This window comes from Canis aureus, chromosome 16 (genome assembly GCF_053574225.1).
Source record: "Canis aureus isolate CA01 chromosome 16, VMU_Caureus_v.1.0, whole genome shotgun sequence".
In the NCBI taxonomy this organism is placed as follows: domain Eukaryota; kingdom Metazoa; phylum Chordata; class Mammalia; order Carnivora; family Canidae; genus Canis; species Canis aureus.
The window spans coordinates 45,909,904-45,922,825 of NC_135626.1; the positions used below are offsets into that span (position 1 = coordinate 45,909,904).

The 12,922-nt window shown below is 58.0% G+C and overlaps 1 protein-coding gene across 7 annotated transcripts in view; it reads right to left on the reverse strand.

Moving 5' to 3' along the window:
* The window catches only part of AXIN2 (axin 2), a 31,067-nt gene extending 23,609 nt beyond the window's left edge, over positions 1-7,458 (reverse strand). For 3 of the 7 annotated variants that reach the window (XR_013354740.1, XM_077853708.1, XM_077853703.1), the window contains exons 1-2: positions 7,319-7,458; positions 3,653-4,583 (exon numbers count right to left, since the gene is read on the reverse strand). Coding sequence is in view for 6 of the 7 variants with exons in the window: in XM_077853708.1 (XP_077709834.1) it covers positions 3,653-4,467 (815 nt within the window). In the remaining variant the exon portion in view is untranslated. Of the gene's footprint in view, positions 1-3,652; positions 5,119-5,458; positions 5,662-5,707; positions 5,830-6,631; positions 6,739-7,318 lie in introns of those variants that run through there. The other 4 variants (XM_077853705.1, XM_077853706.1, XM_077853707.1 and 1 more) reach the window with 4 other exon arrangements.
* Positions 7,459-12,922: the final 5,464 nt, after the last annotated feature.

Sequence of the window (12,922 nt, forward strand, 5' to 3'; positions counted from 1 at the left end):
TGTGGCCCCTGCCCCCTCCCCATACAGCAGGGCAAAGCTGCCATCCAGGCGTCACAACAGACCTGACCTTTGGGGCCTCCTTCTGGATCTCCTCTCAAAACAATGCAACTTAAAAAAGTATTTGCTTCGAAAGCTGTGCGTTTAGGGCTTTCCACAAGCCCTCTGACCATGTACTCACCAAGTCACCGCCCAAAGGGCAGTTTGCTAAGGCAAGAGCAGGGGGTGCTCAGGGAGGGGCCTAGCACTGGGTGGCTGAGCCATTCGGAGAGGCGGACTTCTACAAGTGTGTCTCAGCAAACTGCCTTCATCAGAGATTCCAGCCTCTAACTGGAGGCTACTGCTTCCAGCATATCTTTCCTATGGCATCATTTTCTTTGATAATTGAAGCCAAGCTTGATTCCAGTGGCTTCGCACAAAAACGGGCCTCATCAGCGAGTTCTTTCAGAGAACAGGAAGCACTTGGAGCCAGCAGAGGGCCATCTGCTAGGCCTGACTTATTTTTAAGGGAGGCCAGAGGAGAGGGTCCAATGGGAGACAGAGGAGACCCAGCTGGCACAGGATGGCCCCAGTGCCAGGGCAGACGGGGAAGGACACAAGGGAGCACTCTGTGAGCCCAACACTGTGTCCTTCCCAAAATAAATGCTGGGCTGAGCTCCTAATCCCACAGCCCCTCTACACACACCTCAACACTGTGTGTGTGTGTGTGTGTGTGTGTGTGTGTATGTGCGTGCACGCGAGTGTCTGCGCAGTGGGGCTTTTACACGTGCTTCCACCAACCGGTCACTCTTGCTCAAAGTTATTTATAGAGACCATCAAAAGCCCAGGCAGCCCACTCAAGCACTCACAAACCAGAGTCCTTCCCTCTGAGAATAATTCCTGCTCTTCCGTTCCAACTATTTATATTAAACCTGACACCAAATCAGTGAGGACACAAACAAGTCATTAGAAAGGAGGCCTCCGCTGAGTGACCAAGGTAAACACAGGGCTTGGAAGACGAGCCAGCGCTCTTGGCACCCAGCTGCCAAGGCTGCTCCTCAACAGCGAAGGCAGGCGGACCCCTCAGCAGGGCTCGAGTTGTCGGTTTCATTCATGTCACTGGCTTCTGAAGCCCATCCCATCTGCCACGTACCTTGCTTGATGAGTGAGCCTACTGGAAGGGGAGGCGGGCTTGAAAGAGTTGGACAGGATCCCTACATCCCAAGAACTGGCTGAAAAGACAGACTTCAGGGGGGTGGAGTTGGGGGTGGGGACTACTCTCCAACTTTACAGTGAATCTAGAAGCCCAGAGTCACTCTCCGAAAGCGGTATCCTAACCTGGTCACCCTTTTCACAAATCCACTCCTTATCATGATTCAAGGATTCGAATGCTAATGCTTTGCGAGAGTTGGGAACATTTCCCTTTACAAAGGGCTTTCTGGTCTATTATCTTGATCCCAACAGCAATGTAAGACATGAACAGAAGGGATGGTGCCCTATCATTGTACAGGAGGACATCTGGGAACCCTCAGGTAGTGATGAGTGAACAGGGCTGGAAGCTGGGCCTTGGAATAATTTGGGACACCTCCCAATACACCATAGGTACACCTGAAGAGCTTGCGTGTCAAAACGAAATGAGATAGGTCTTAAGTTATCTGTGATGATGCCCAGTTAAGACGTGTGGGCTTCGGGGAGTCCAGGTAAAACACTTCATTTCAACCCAACAGTGGGAGGAAACACACACAGAGCGTAGCAACTCCAGGGACAGGTGAAAAGGTGTTAGCTATATGGATCAAACGTGCCCACAGCTCACAACCAGGAAGGCAAGCACTGGAAACACAAGGGATCTTTGGTCCCTGCTCCCAGGATCTCAAGAGCTTCACAAGAGTCATCTCTAGAAAGTTTAATCCTGGTAAAATCCCAGGGGAGGCCTTTGGAAGGAGGGGCACTCACAGGCTGGCTCTCTCCTGCCCACCCACAAAGGGGAGGGGTCGCAGCAGGGTCCTGCCTGGGAGCACTTTCTTCCGGGTGCCATCCCAAACCACACACAAACCACACGCGGTGCTGTTTACAGAAGGGACGCTCAGGTCCTGATGCTGGGAAGACACAGAAGCTCCACTGTCGGAAAGCCCCTGGAGAAGCAGCCTTACCACAGGACTTAAGTAGTCTCCGCTACAGCTGCCAAAACCGGAGAGCAAGGAGACCAGCACAGATTTACCAGAATGTGCATCTAATGCACCGGGGCGGTAGCAGCAGGTGCCGCCGGGTGACTGCCCAGGCACAGAGGCCCGATCTAGTATCTTCCCCAGAACAATCTGAAACCATCAGCTTAAAGATGCTGAAACAACTCCTTTCACGTGATCCTATGCTTCCTCTCAAAAGCCAATCCAGTTCCACTTAGGTGTAGACCAGATGTCTGAGATCCGGTAAAGCAGCTCCGGGGGCTGCAGGAGCGCCCTCTGGTGGTCAGAGCCTAAGCTCTTCGCTCCCAGTGAAAAAGTCCACTCTCCGCCACCTCTCAATCACCTCTCAATCACCCCTCGATCAGGCTCAGACCCGACTCCCCTGCCCCTCTAGCTACTGCCGGACACTGGACACCCTACCCTACAGGGAGACGGCAATCTCCACAGAGGCAGCCATCAGAGTGCATCCCCGGTCCCAAACACGCGAAGGAAAACACAGGAGGGGCAGCAAGCTAAGCCATGCAGACAGCAATCAAGTGCTCCCCTCTCCACTGCATGCCAACAACAAGGATCTAGAAAAGAGAGCTTCATTTTGGGTATCTGGAGGGGGAGGGAGGGAGAGGCACTGAAAAACTCATTCTAGCAGGAGGTCTGAAATTGCTGCCAAAGGTCAAGAATCTTAAGGCTTGGCCATTCCGTAAAGGGCTGTTGATCTTTGAAGCCTCAAAAAGGGAAAGTACTTCAGGGGCCCGTCCCCTCTGTCCACGACTCTTCTCCGCCAGCACTAAGCCGCACAACCGTCCATGGAGGCCTGACCCCAGGCTGCAAGCATTTAAAACCTAGATTAATATACCAGCAGAGCCTAAAGCTCAGAGGTCCTATATTCAGGAAAGTCACAGGACCTCCCCCAGTTAGGAGGGTTCCGTGCCGAATTCTACAAAGAGAACCACCACCTCAGCGGTTAGGCCAATTGCTGGCTCTTAACAGAGGAGTTCAAAAGATCCCACTTACCCCCACGTCCAATGGGTGCGCACGATATTCCTGCCTCCACAACCCAGCTGCCTCCCAAGCCACATTAATTCCTCTCTCCTGATTAGTGGTGAATGACCCCTCCAAAACCGGTGCTTAGTGTATTCGGTGACTCAGAGGCATCAAAAGCTGCTATCCTCTCTCTCTCTCTCTCTCTCTCAGCCTTCTAAGACTGGTCCAGGCTAATAAGTAACCCGCATTAATGAATACTGCTTGCCACTGTTTGAAGTGAGTCCTGGAAGACTGCAGGTTTAGATTTAGCTGTGTCTGCAGCACTTCTCCCCACTTTAAACAACGACAAGCCAAGATCAAAGGCTCCGTGGCCAGCGGTCCTAGCTCTCAACAGACCTTTGTCAGCCTCTGCAGCACATCCATCCCACCATCCGCCCCCCCACTTAACTCGAAACATCTGCCGAGTCCACCCAGCCCTCCCGGGCCCCCTCCCCAGACGGCCCAAGTCTTACCTGTATCCATTTTCAACAGTCTCCGTGGACCTCACATTCGCCGTCGCCCTCAGGGTTTTGCTGGACAGGCCAACCACGGTGGGTGACAGTTTGCACTTGAAGTCCGCACAAGCCCACTCCTCTTCCTCATTCAAGGTGGGGAGATAGCCACACACGACCTTGAGGCTGCCCAGTCCCCCGTTACTCATGTAAGCTGTGTTTTCTCCCCCACTCCTCACATATTCGAGGTATATATCAGAAGTCAAAAACATCTGGTAGGCATTTTCTTCCATCACCGACTGGATCTCAGTCTGTGCCTGGTCAAACATGATGGAATCAATCTGCTGCTTCTTGATGCCATCTCTTATGTAGGTTTTGGTGGCAGGCTTCAGCTGCTTGGAGACAATGCTGTTGTTCTCGATGTACCTTTTGTAGATCGCTTTGGCTACTCGTAAAGTTTTGGTATCCTTCAGGTTCATCTGCCTGAATCCGTTGCAGGCAAACCAGAAGTCTAAGGTATCCACGCATTTGTCCCTCTCCAGGAAAGTGCGGAAGAGATAAGCACCATCTTGATCGCCCAACAAGGAGTGCAAGGACTTGGTCCACCGGGTCAGAGGGGAATCCGGGGACGCCCGCCCCTCGGGCTCCCCCAACCCATCCTCATTGCGCCTGGCGTTGGAGGACACGGGCATGGGTTTGGTGACCTGACCCTTTCCTAGCCCGGGCTGGCACGGCGGGGTCTCCCCTTCCTCCCCCGGAACCGGGGGTCGGGGGGCATCCTCGTGGAAGCTGCTGCTGGGGTCTGGGAGGCGAGTCACCAACACAGCACTGCTCATGGTGAGGGAGTTCTTCGCGACGGAGTTTGTTTGTTCCCTTCCCCCAGTTCCTCTCAGCAATCAGCGTGGTCTCTCTTTCTCTCTCAAGTCAGCAGGGGCTCATCTGAGCCTCCTTTCTGGAAAGAAAAGGAAGGGGGGAGGTAGGGAGAGAGAAAGGGGTATTGATCTAATCAAAACCAGATCTACCCAACATCAAAGCAAGAAAGTAAACAGGCTTTTCAACTCCTCAAATTCAAATCAAGCAACCCAGCTATCTGCGAGGTGCTCATCTAAAGTATCAGACGCTGCTTTTTCAAAGGCGAAATCTGAGCTCCCTGCACAATTGGGGGGGAGGGGCGGGGAAGGTGAGCGGGGAGCACGGAGGGTGGGAGGTGGGGGCGGAGGGGTTTGGAAGGTGTAAGACTGAACCTTCCAAAACCCGGTCGGCCGGGGCGCACGCAGGGCAGCCTGGGCTCGGCTCGGCTCCCCTCCGCTCGGCTCCCCTCGGCTCGGCTCCCCTCCGCTCCCCTCCCCTCCCCCACGACAGCATCAACTCCAAAGACGCGCACTCGGAGCCGCCGGGCGGTGTGCAGGTGAAACCAATTTCGGTAAATTTCCCCACTCGGCGCTCCGCACAGATAGCTCGAGCTCCAAACGTGCCCTTCCCCGGCATCTGGTTCCCATTCCCCCCACCCACCCTCTCCCTCGGCGCTCCCCCTTCCCACTCCTTAAAAATTCAGAAGATCCGCGGCCGAGCGAGAAGCCCGCCCAGCGAGGGGCGGAATGGGCTCCCAGCTGGGCGCCCCCCTCCACCCAGATGTAAATGTCCGCTGCGCCCCCGCCTCCCGCCAAGAATCCGGCTCAAGTCCACACCGCGGCGGCCCCCGTCCCCCAGAACCAGAAACCCACCCGCTCAGACAAGACTTTGATCTTCAAACTTTGCGAGAGGCGCTGAGCAGCCTCGGGACCCGCCGCCCCCTGGCCCCGGCCCCCGCCCCCGCCCCCAGCTCACCTCCCGGAGCCGCAAGCCCTGCAGAACCGGATCACAAACCGTCTCACGCTACCACTGCCTGTGCCAAGAATCCCAAACTCTACTGACCTCAATCCTGTCTTTTCTCCAAAAGAGAAAAAGTCTCCTCTAACCAATAAACAAGGCGCTCTCCCCAGCACGGGAAGGAGCGACCCGGGCGGGCCGGGGGATGGGGCGCGACCCCGCAGCCGGCGGGGTGCGGGCGGGGGGAAGGTGGGGCGGCCCCGTTACCTGCAAGACGAAGGCGGCCCGAGGCCGGGCTCTCATCTCCGCCGAGCCCCACCGGCCCGCCCCCCCCCCCGGCCCAAATCCAACCGAGCGCGTCCAGAGCCCCGGGGCGGGGGCCTCTCGGGCCGCCGGGCCGGGAGCCGCAGCCCCCGGGGCGCTCGCCGCACCTCGAGCCCGGGCCGGTCCCCGGCGCCGCCGCTCGCAGAGGCGCCCGCAGCCAAGGCACGGAAAGCGGCAGCCCGGTCCAGCAATGGCGACGCGCGGAGTCCCTGCCTGTCCGCACGGGGCGCGGGGCGCGGGGCGCGGGGCCCGGGCGGGGAGGAGGACGCGGGCGGCGCGGGCGCCCCGGGCTCGGGCCGCTCCTGCGCGCAGACTGAGCCTGGCCCGGCGCTCGGGGCCCCTAAGCGCGGCCCGGCGGCCGGGAGGGGAGGGGAGAGGAGGGGAGGGGAGGGGGGAGGCGGGGAGGGGGGCCGAGAGGCGGGAGGGGAGGAGGGGGCGGAGGGAGAGGCGGGGGAGGGGCGGGGAGGGCGCGCGGGGGGCGCCGCCACCCTCTCATCCCACCTTCCGCAGCTCTCCCGCGCACTCGCGCCCCGGCTCGCGTCCGTGAGGGCCGCAGCGTCGCGACCCCGGGGGGGCGGGGGGCGGGGGGCGGGGGGTGGGGGCGAGACCCGCCCCCGCCGCCCCCGCCGCCCCCGCCGCCGCCGCCACTTGCAGAAGTCTCTCCGCCGGGGGCCCCGCCGCCCGGCTGCGGAGGGGGGCCCCGGGCTCCGGGCTCCGGGCGCGCGGGGCGGCGGGGCCGAGCCCCCCGGAGCGCCGGGCGCCGCGCCCGCGCGGAGAGCGCCCCGAAATAGCCGGCCTGCCAACTTCAAAGGCCGCCGGCACATCAAAGCGCGCGGGCCGCCCGGCCGCCGCGGCCTCGGCACTCACCAGGCATCGGCGCGCGCGCTCCGCGGCGAGACCTCGCAGGCGCCCCGGGCAGGGCCCCGGCCCCGGCCCCCGGCTCGGCTGGCGGCGGCAGCCCCGGGCCCCCCCGGGCCGGTCGCGGCGTCGGGGAGCATCGGGAGGCGCGCGGCGGGGGAGGGCGGCGCGGGGAGACGACGACCCCGGGGCTGGAGCGGGAGCCTCGGGAGGGAGGGAGGGAGGGCGAGCGGCGCGCTCCGCCGCCCCTTTTATGCAAAAGACCCGAGTGGGCCCCCGCCCCCGCCCCCGCCCCCGCCGCGGCCGCCCCCGGCCCCTCCGGCCCCCGCCCGGCCCGGCTTTCAACGCGGGTCCTGTTTCCAGCAGTCACTCCGCGCACCAAATGTCCTCCGGGCGCGTCCAACAAAAACTGCGCCGTGGATTTAACTGTGCACTTCAAAGGCGCGAGCCGAGCGCACGGTCCTGAAAGGGAGGTACGCGCCGGCCGCGCCCCGGGCCGCCCCCCGCGCCCCTGCCGCCCCTCCCCGGGGCCGTCGGCCCGCCGCGCCCCCCCGGCCCGCCCGGACCCCCGCCCGCCCCCGGCGCCCGCGACGCGGCCCCGCGCGACCTCGGCCCCGGCCCCGGCCCCGGCCCCGGCCCCGGCCCGGGGGGGCTTCCTTTGAAGCGGCCCTGCGGGGGCCGCGCCCGCACCCCCACCTTCTACTGCAGGGCTCTCGGCGGGGGAGACGGGCGCCTGGGACGCCGGGCGGCCCCGAGGTCCATGGCTGCGAGCGGCTATTTTTATTTCCCGGCGCTCGGGTTGTTACTGAGTTGCCAGGACCTTATCAAAGCGCAGCCGGCTCCAGCCGACTCCCCCGGGCCGGGCTCGGCCGCCAGTGATCCCGCCGCGCCAATCACAGCCGCGCTCGGCCGGCCCGCGCCGCCCGCCTTAAAGGGACAGCGCCCCGCGCCCGCCCCGCCCGCCCGCCCGCCCCCGCCGCGCGCCCGGCTCCGGCCTTAACCCTTCCCGCGTCCTCCTACGCCCCCTGCCAGGCCCCCGCCGCCCCCGGGGGCGCTCTCAGCCGGAGTTCCAACTCCGCCTTTCAAGTTCTCCGGCCTCTCTGCCCCGGCTTCCTCCCCCCGCCCCCGCCCCCCCCCCACTGCCTGCCCTCGCCCTCCCCAGCTCTGCAGAGCAACAGTTTATTGTAGCGTTCTGGCCACCGCCAGAACTGCAAGCAAGCAGATTTCTTTCTTTCTTTCTTTCTTTTCTTTTTTTTTTTTTTTAATTCTTTCGTTCTATCATCAAACACTTTTGCACCTCTGGTCAAGTTTCCCTGGGATTTGGGGCTCTTATGAAGGGAGTTCCAGTCCTGGGATCCACCGGCCAAGTGTCAGAGGGCGAAGGCCGTCCTGCACGCAGAAGGCATGTGTGTGCCCTTGCGCGCGTGCATCTAAGTGTGGGTTAGGACCACGGGGCGTTTGTGGACGTGTGAAGACCGGGGTGTGAATCTGCCAGCACAGGCCTGAGTGCTGCAGATGGGCTCTGACACCTCGTTAGGGAGCATGCCTCAGTTCCCTGAAGATTTAACTACACATTCCCAACCTGGCCACCAGACCCCTTTCTGTGCCCGTAGAGAACATCTGTAACAACTGCATTCCCAACACGCTATTGCAAGCATCCCCCATCCTCCCATATGTTACATATTAAACAGACATGGAATGTCTTTTTTCTCCTTGATCCGCGGTTTTAATGTATTGAAAACTCTTCACCCACCCTCTCCTTTGAATGTCGCCTCCCCACATGCCGCCAGTCATGTTTATGAAGCTCAACCTTCTCTTCTCACTTGACGTAACAAGCAAATATGCCACAAGCCTAGAACATCTCTTGCCACGACATGGCCCCTCATATGATACGCTATCAACGTTTCCTCCTCCTGAGAAACTTAAAGGTGTCAGTCAGATTGTTTCCATAAGCAAAAAAAGCTTTCCGAAAGCTTGGGGTCTCCAGCTCTACTCCCTTTTTCTTTATTTACTTGCTTGTTGAACTTAATGGATGACGACGCTTTTCAATGCAGAGGTGCCTCTAAGCCTCTCATTAGGCCTTCAGGACGTTGAAACATGCAAAAGATGTGTCTATTTAGGTTTCCATAGGAAAAAGAGAAGGAAGTCACAACACCCAGGATCTACTGGGAAAGGGCAAGCAGCAGGGGCTGTGCTCTACAGGGGCTGTGTTCCCTCCCCTCCCCCCAGTCTTTAGGGCTGTGACAAGGGACCGCAGTCCTTTGCAGCTCAGGCTGCCTCACCTGAATGGTGAGGTGGGTGGCATCTCACTTCGCAATACCTGCCTGCCTGCCTGTGTCCATGTTCTTCCACTCCAGGTTCACCTCCCCAGGCAGCCTGGCTGGCAGCAAGCCCACAGTCCAGGCTATGAAATATGGCCACCTCGGGGCAAACTGGGAGGGCCGGTGCTAAGAGTGTGGCAGGATGACTCATCTTTGCCTTGGGACAACTGCTGGGTGTGAGGAAACTGGAAGCCAGTCCACTTCAGGTCGGCTCCATCTAAGAGCCTGGCCTTCCGGAATGCTGGTATGTGGGACCCATGGCCAAGGACACACCCACCCCCTTCTGCGACCCCATGAGAGCCCAGAGCAAAGCTGTCCCTGTGGTTCCAGGGAGGCTTTAGGCCACAGAGGGTGTTATTACAGGAACAGAAGTGTATACTGAGGGGAATAAATTGCCACAGAAGTGTCTACAATACAAACAACAGCAGCGTGCATGTGTGTGTGCATGCACACATGTGTACATACACACACACACACAGACACACAATGTGGGGGAGGGGAGATGGAAAAATTAAAACATCCAAATCATAATAAACAATGATCAGAAAGAGGAGACTTTAAAAAAGGAAGTGGAAACTTGGTCTTCATGGGTGGTTTCCTTCACTGCCCCCCAGCCAGCCCGAATCATCGCAGGCTTGGCTTTAACCAAAGACTCTTTCTGCTCCCTCATGATCCCAGGACTCCAGCAGCAGGAAGGAGGAAAGGGTGGCGGGGACACAGACATGGGGCCTACTTTGGCTTAGATCTTCTCATTAATGACCCCACTGTGAGCCTGATTTCCAGAACAGGTGCTTGGTCACCTTGGGCCAATGGCTCCCCCTCCAACTCACCCCTGCCCTTTCCCCTTCCCCCTGGACTTCGGATCTGGTGGTACAGTTCCCATCCAGCAGGAGGCGGGGCCAAGTGCTGAGAAGCCAGGAGCCCTCTCAAGCCTCCCCGTCTTTGACTACTTGTTGATAATATTTCTGGAAGAGAATCCAAAGTCCTTTGCTTATACCCAGCCCCTTTCTCAAGATAGCACAGTTTTCCATTTTTCCCTTCTCCCTGGCAGCAGTGATATCATGTGACTTGTTGTAATCCTGCACGGTTGCCTGGAAACTGGGAAGCAAGGTGATGGATTTCTGCACTTGCTCACTCTCCCCCCTCCTTTAAAGAAAAAACCCTACAGAGGATAAACAGCCTACTTTGCCTAAGTGCAGACAAGTTTAATAAAGCAGAGAGTATAATTCTTTTCTGGAATTACGCATCAGGTTGAAATCCTAGAATCCTTGACAACGAAGACTCGGGATTCCCTGAGAAGCATCTGGCCAGATCTCCAAACTTTTATCAGCATCCCCTACCCCCAGAACCCCTCTGGAGTGGAAATCAGACCAGCTGTGACTTAAAAGAAGTTGAGACCCAGGACGTGGTTTTCTAAGATTCTGTGACTTTGTCTTTTCTTTCTTTGGAAAAGTGCCACCTCAGACAACGTACCTTTGTTTAAGGAGGGAGGTGGAGAGACACACAGGTAACCTTTCCTAAGACTAAAGGTCACCCAGTTGCTCTGATCCCCTTGTGTCCACCTGTAGAAGGGATGAAACAGCCCTCAGAATCCTGTTGTGAGGCTAAGTAATATGGCAAATGTCCAGCAAGATCCCTGACACACAGTAGGCGCTCCAACCCGTTCCCTCAATAGTCTGTTGACCCATTCTGGGAAGAAATCCTCCAAGTCCAAAGCACAGTTGCCCTCCTGCTGGGAGTCGTGGGGAGGAGGGGAGCCTGGAGGCTGCAGGGAAGGGGTCATCCTACAGAGGTGAGCCAGCCCTGCCATCCTCCCTGCAGAGAGGAGCAGGCTGGAGGGGAAGGAGCTGTGCCTTTGACCATCTCCCAAAAAGCAGTCCTCTCCTGTACCCAAAAAGACACATCCACATTTTCTAGCCAGGGGACTCTAAAAGTGTTCTCTGCTCCAATCCGCCTTTTAAAAGATGGGGGGCTTAAGCTAGGAGGAGGTGAAGAGATGTCACAGGATCACTCCGTCCATGCTCAAGCTGAGCTAGAACCTCCGAAGGGTTCTGACTCCTGGTCCATCCTCTTTTCCTCCTCCGGGTAAGGAGCCCCAGGGTAGGGCTGCCTAAGAGGGGGGCCTGGGCTCCTCAAATCCCCGACTTCCACTGCGGAACTAGTAAACACAATTGAGGGATGCTTTCCTATTAGAATCACCCAGGGCTTCAGCCTGAAGTTCCACGGAAACACACTTTCGCCCACCCCTGATCAGGGACCGCCTTGACCTTGGAACTGGGCTGGCCGCAAGTCTTTCTCGGCGGCAGGCGTTTCCATGGGCATCTCAGTGGGGCTGGTGCGCCCAAGTGGGGAGCCACTTTCACAGAGCCCGAGAAGAGGAAGAGAAGAGGAAAAGGCCGGCTCTACTTCCACCAGCCCTCCTCCCCCCCACCCCCACCCCCTTAGCAGAGGGAAGACTGGAATGTCAGGTGGAAATTTCGAAGCCACAAGAGAAAAGGGGAGGTTTCTCTAAAAAAGCCTATCCGTAGACGTGTTGGGGAAACTTATTTGTTAATCACAAGAATGATAACACGTCATCTAAGTGTTAAATTTAAAACAGAGCTAATAGTGTAGAACTTCCTAATCTGATTTCCTTTCAAGCGCTTTTAATATTTGTTATAAATGGAGCTACAGACGGCCGGGCCTTTGGCGCGTTGCCATTCATCATCTCGGAGCTTGGCTTTTGAGAGCGGGCCCGAGCTTGTAGCCAGAAGAGACCACCGATTTTAAAACAAATCCAGAAAGAGGTTCCGACTTTTGGCATTTGCCTCTCAGTGGTGTCAGGCAGAGGGGCTCGTGGAAAAGGTTGTTCTCGGGGAAAGGGGGGCGGGGGGAGAAGTAGGAGAACCGCTGGAGTAGCCCGCCCGGCCCGGAGGCAACACGTGAATCTTTGCTAATAAATAGGTCTGCGCTGCCAAGCTCTCTCCATAGACACTGTTTTCCGCTCCTGATGTTTCATCCGGCTCCTTTGAAACAGCTTCTGGAAAGTGAGGTTTTGCCAAGCTTGGAATGGATTCCTTTCTTCGTTCACGTCAGTTTCTCCGTTTGCTGGGAGCCTTCCCACAAGCTGATCTAGTGCTTTCTTGGCCTTGTTGGGGGGGAGCGGGGAGTGGCCGGGATGCCAGGTGGAGTCGCAGGCTGCTCCAGAACACCTGGAGAGGTTCTGGATATCACCTCCCCGTGAAAGAACCTTCTTCCCTCCATCAAGTCCTCAACATGCTGCTTTATTATGTAACCGGGTGCCATCGGCCCCGCCGGCTTCAGAGCGCTCAGATGGCATGGGGACAGACGTCTTTCAAGAAGAGTCTACACCTGCTGTCTACATGTCCTCCTCTCCCATCATCTCCTCAACCCATGATAGTCTTGCCCCCTCGAAAATCATTTTCAGCGGGGTAAGAGCCGTCCTAATTGGTAGATTCCCACGGGGCCATTGCGCTCGGGCTCTGGCTTGACTTACTGCGGCCTTCTCTCTGCAGTTCAGGTGTCTCTCCTACCTGACAGGACTTTCTTACCCTGGACACCTCCATCTCCTGCTGCTCTGCAGGCCACCCCTCTGCAGGCTGCTCTTCCTCTGGATTCCTTTCCCCCCCCAAAATGTCTTCTGGGTGATCTCCTGCCCCATCCATAAGTCCAAGCCCCGTCTCTAAAGACAGGGTCCTCCCAGACACTACCTCCCTCATCATCTTCACCTTGGATGGGGGCAGGGAGGGGGGCAGGCATAGCTGTCTCGAATTTTGCATCTTCATACAGAACCTACTCTGTCCCTGATGAAACCAGCCATCTTCCTGGTGGGCAGTGACATCACCAGCCCCAGTGCCTCAGTTAGAAACCTGGACCGTTTCTAGATCCTTCTTCTCCCTCATCCATCTCTGTTCGGTCACCCAGCTCTGTTGAATCTGCCTCCTGAAAATCTCTTAAATACCACCTTTTCCCCATATCC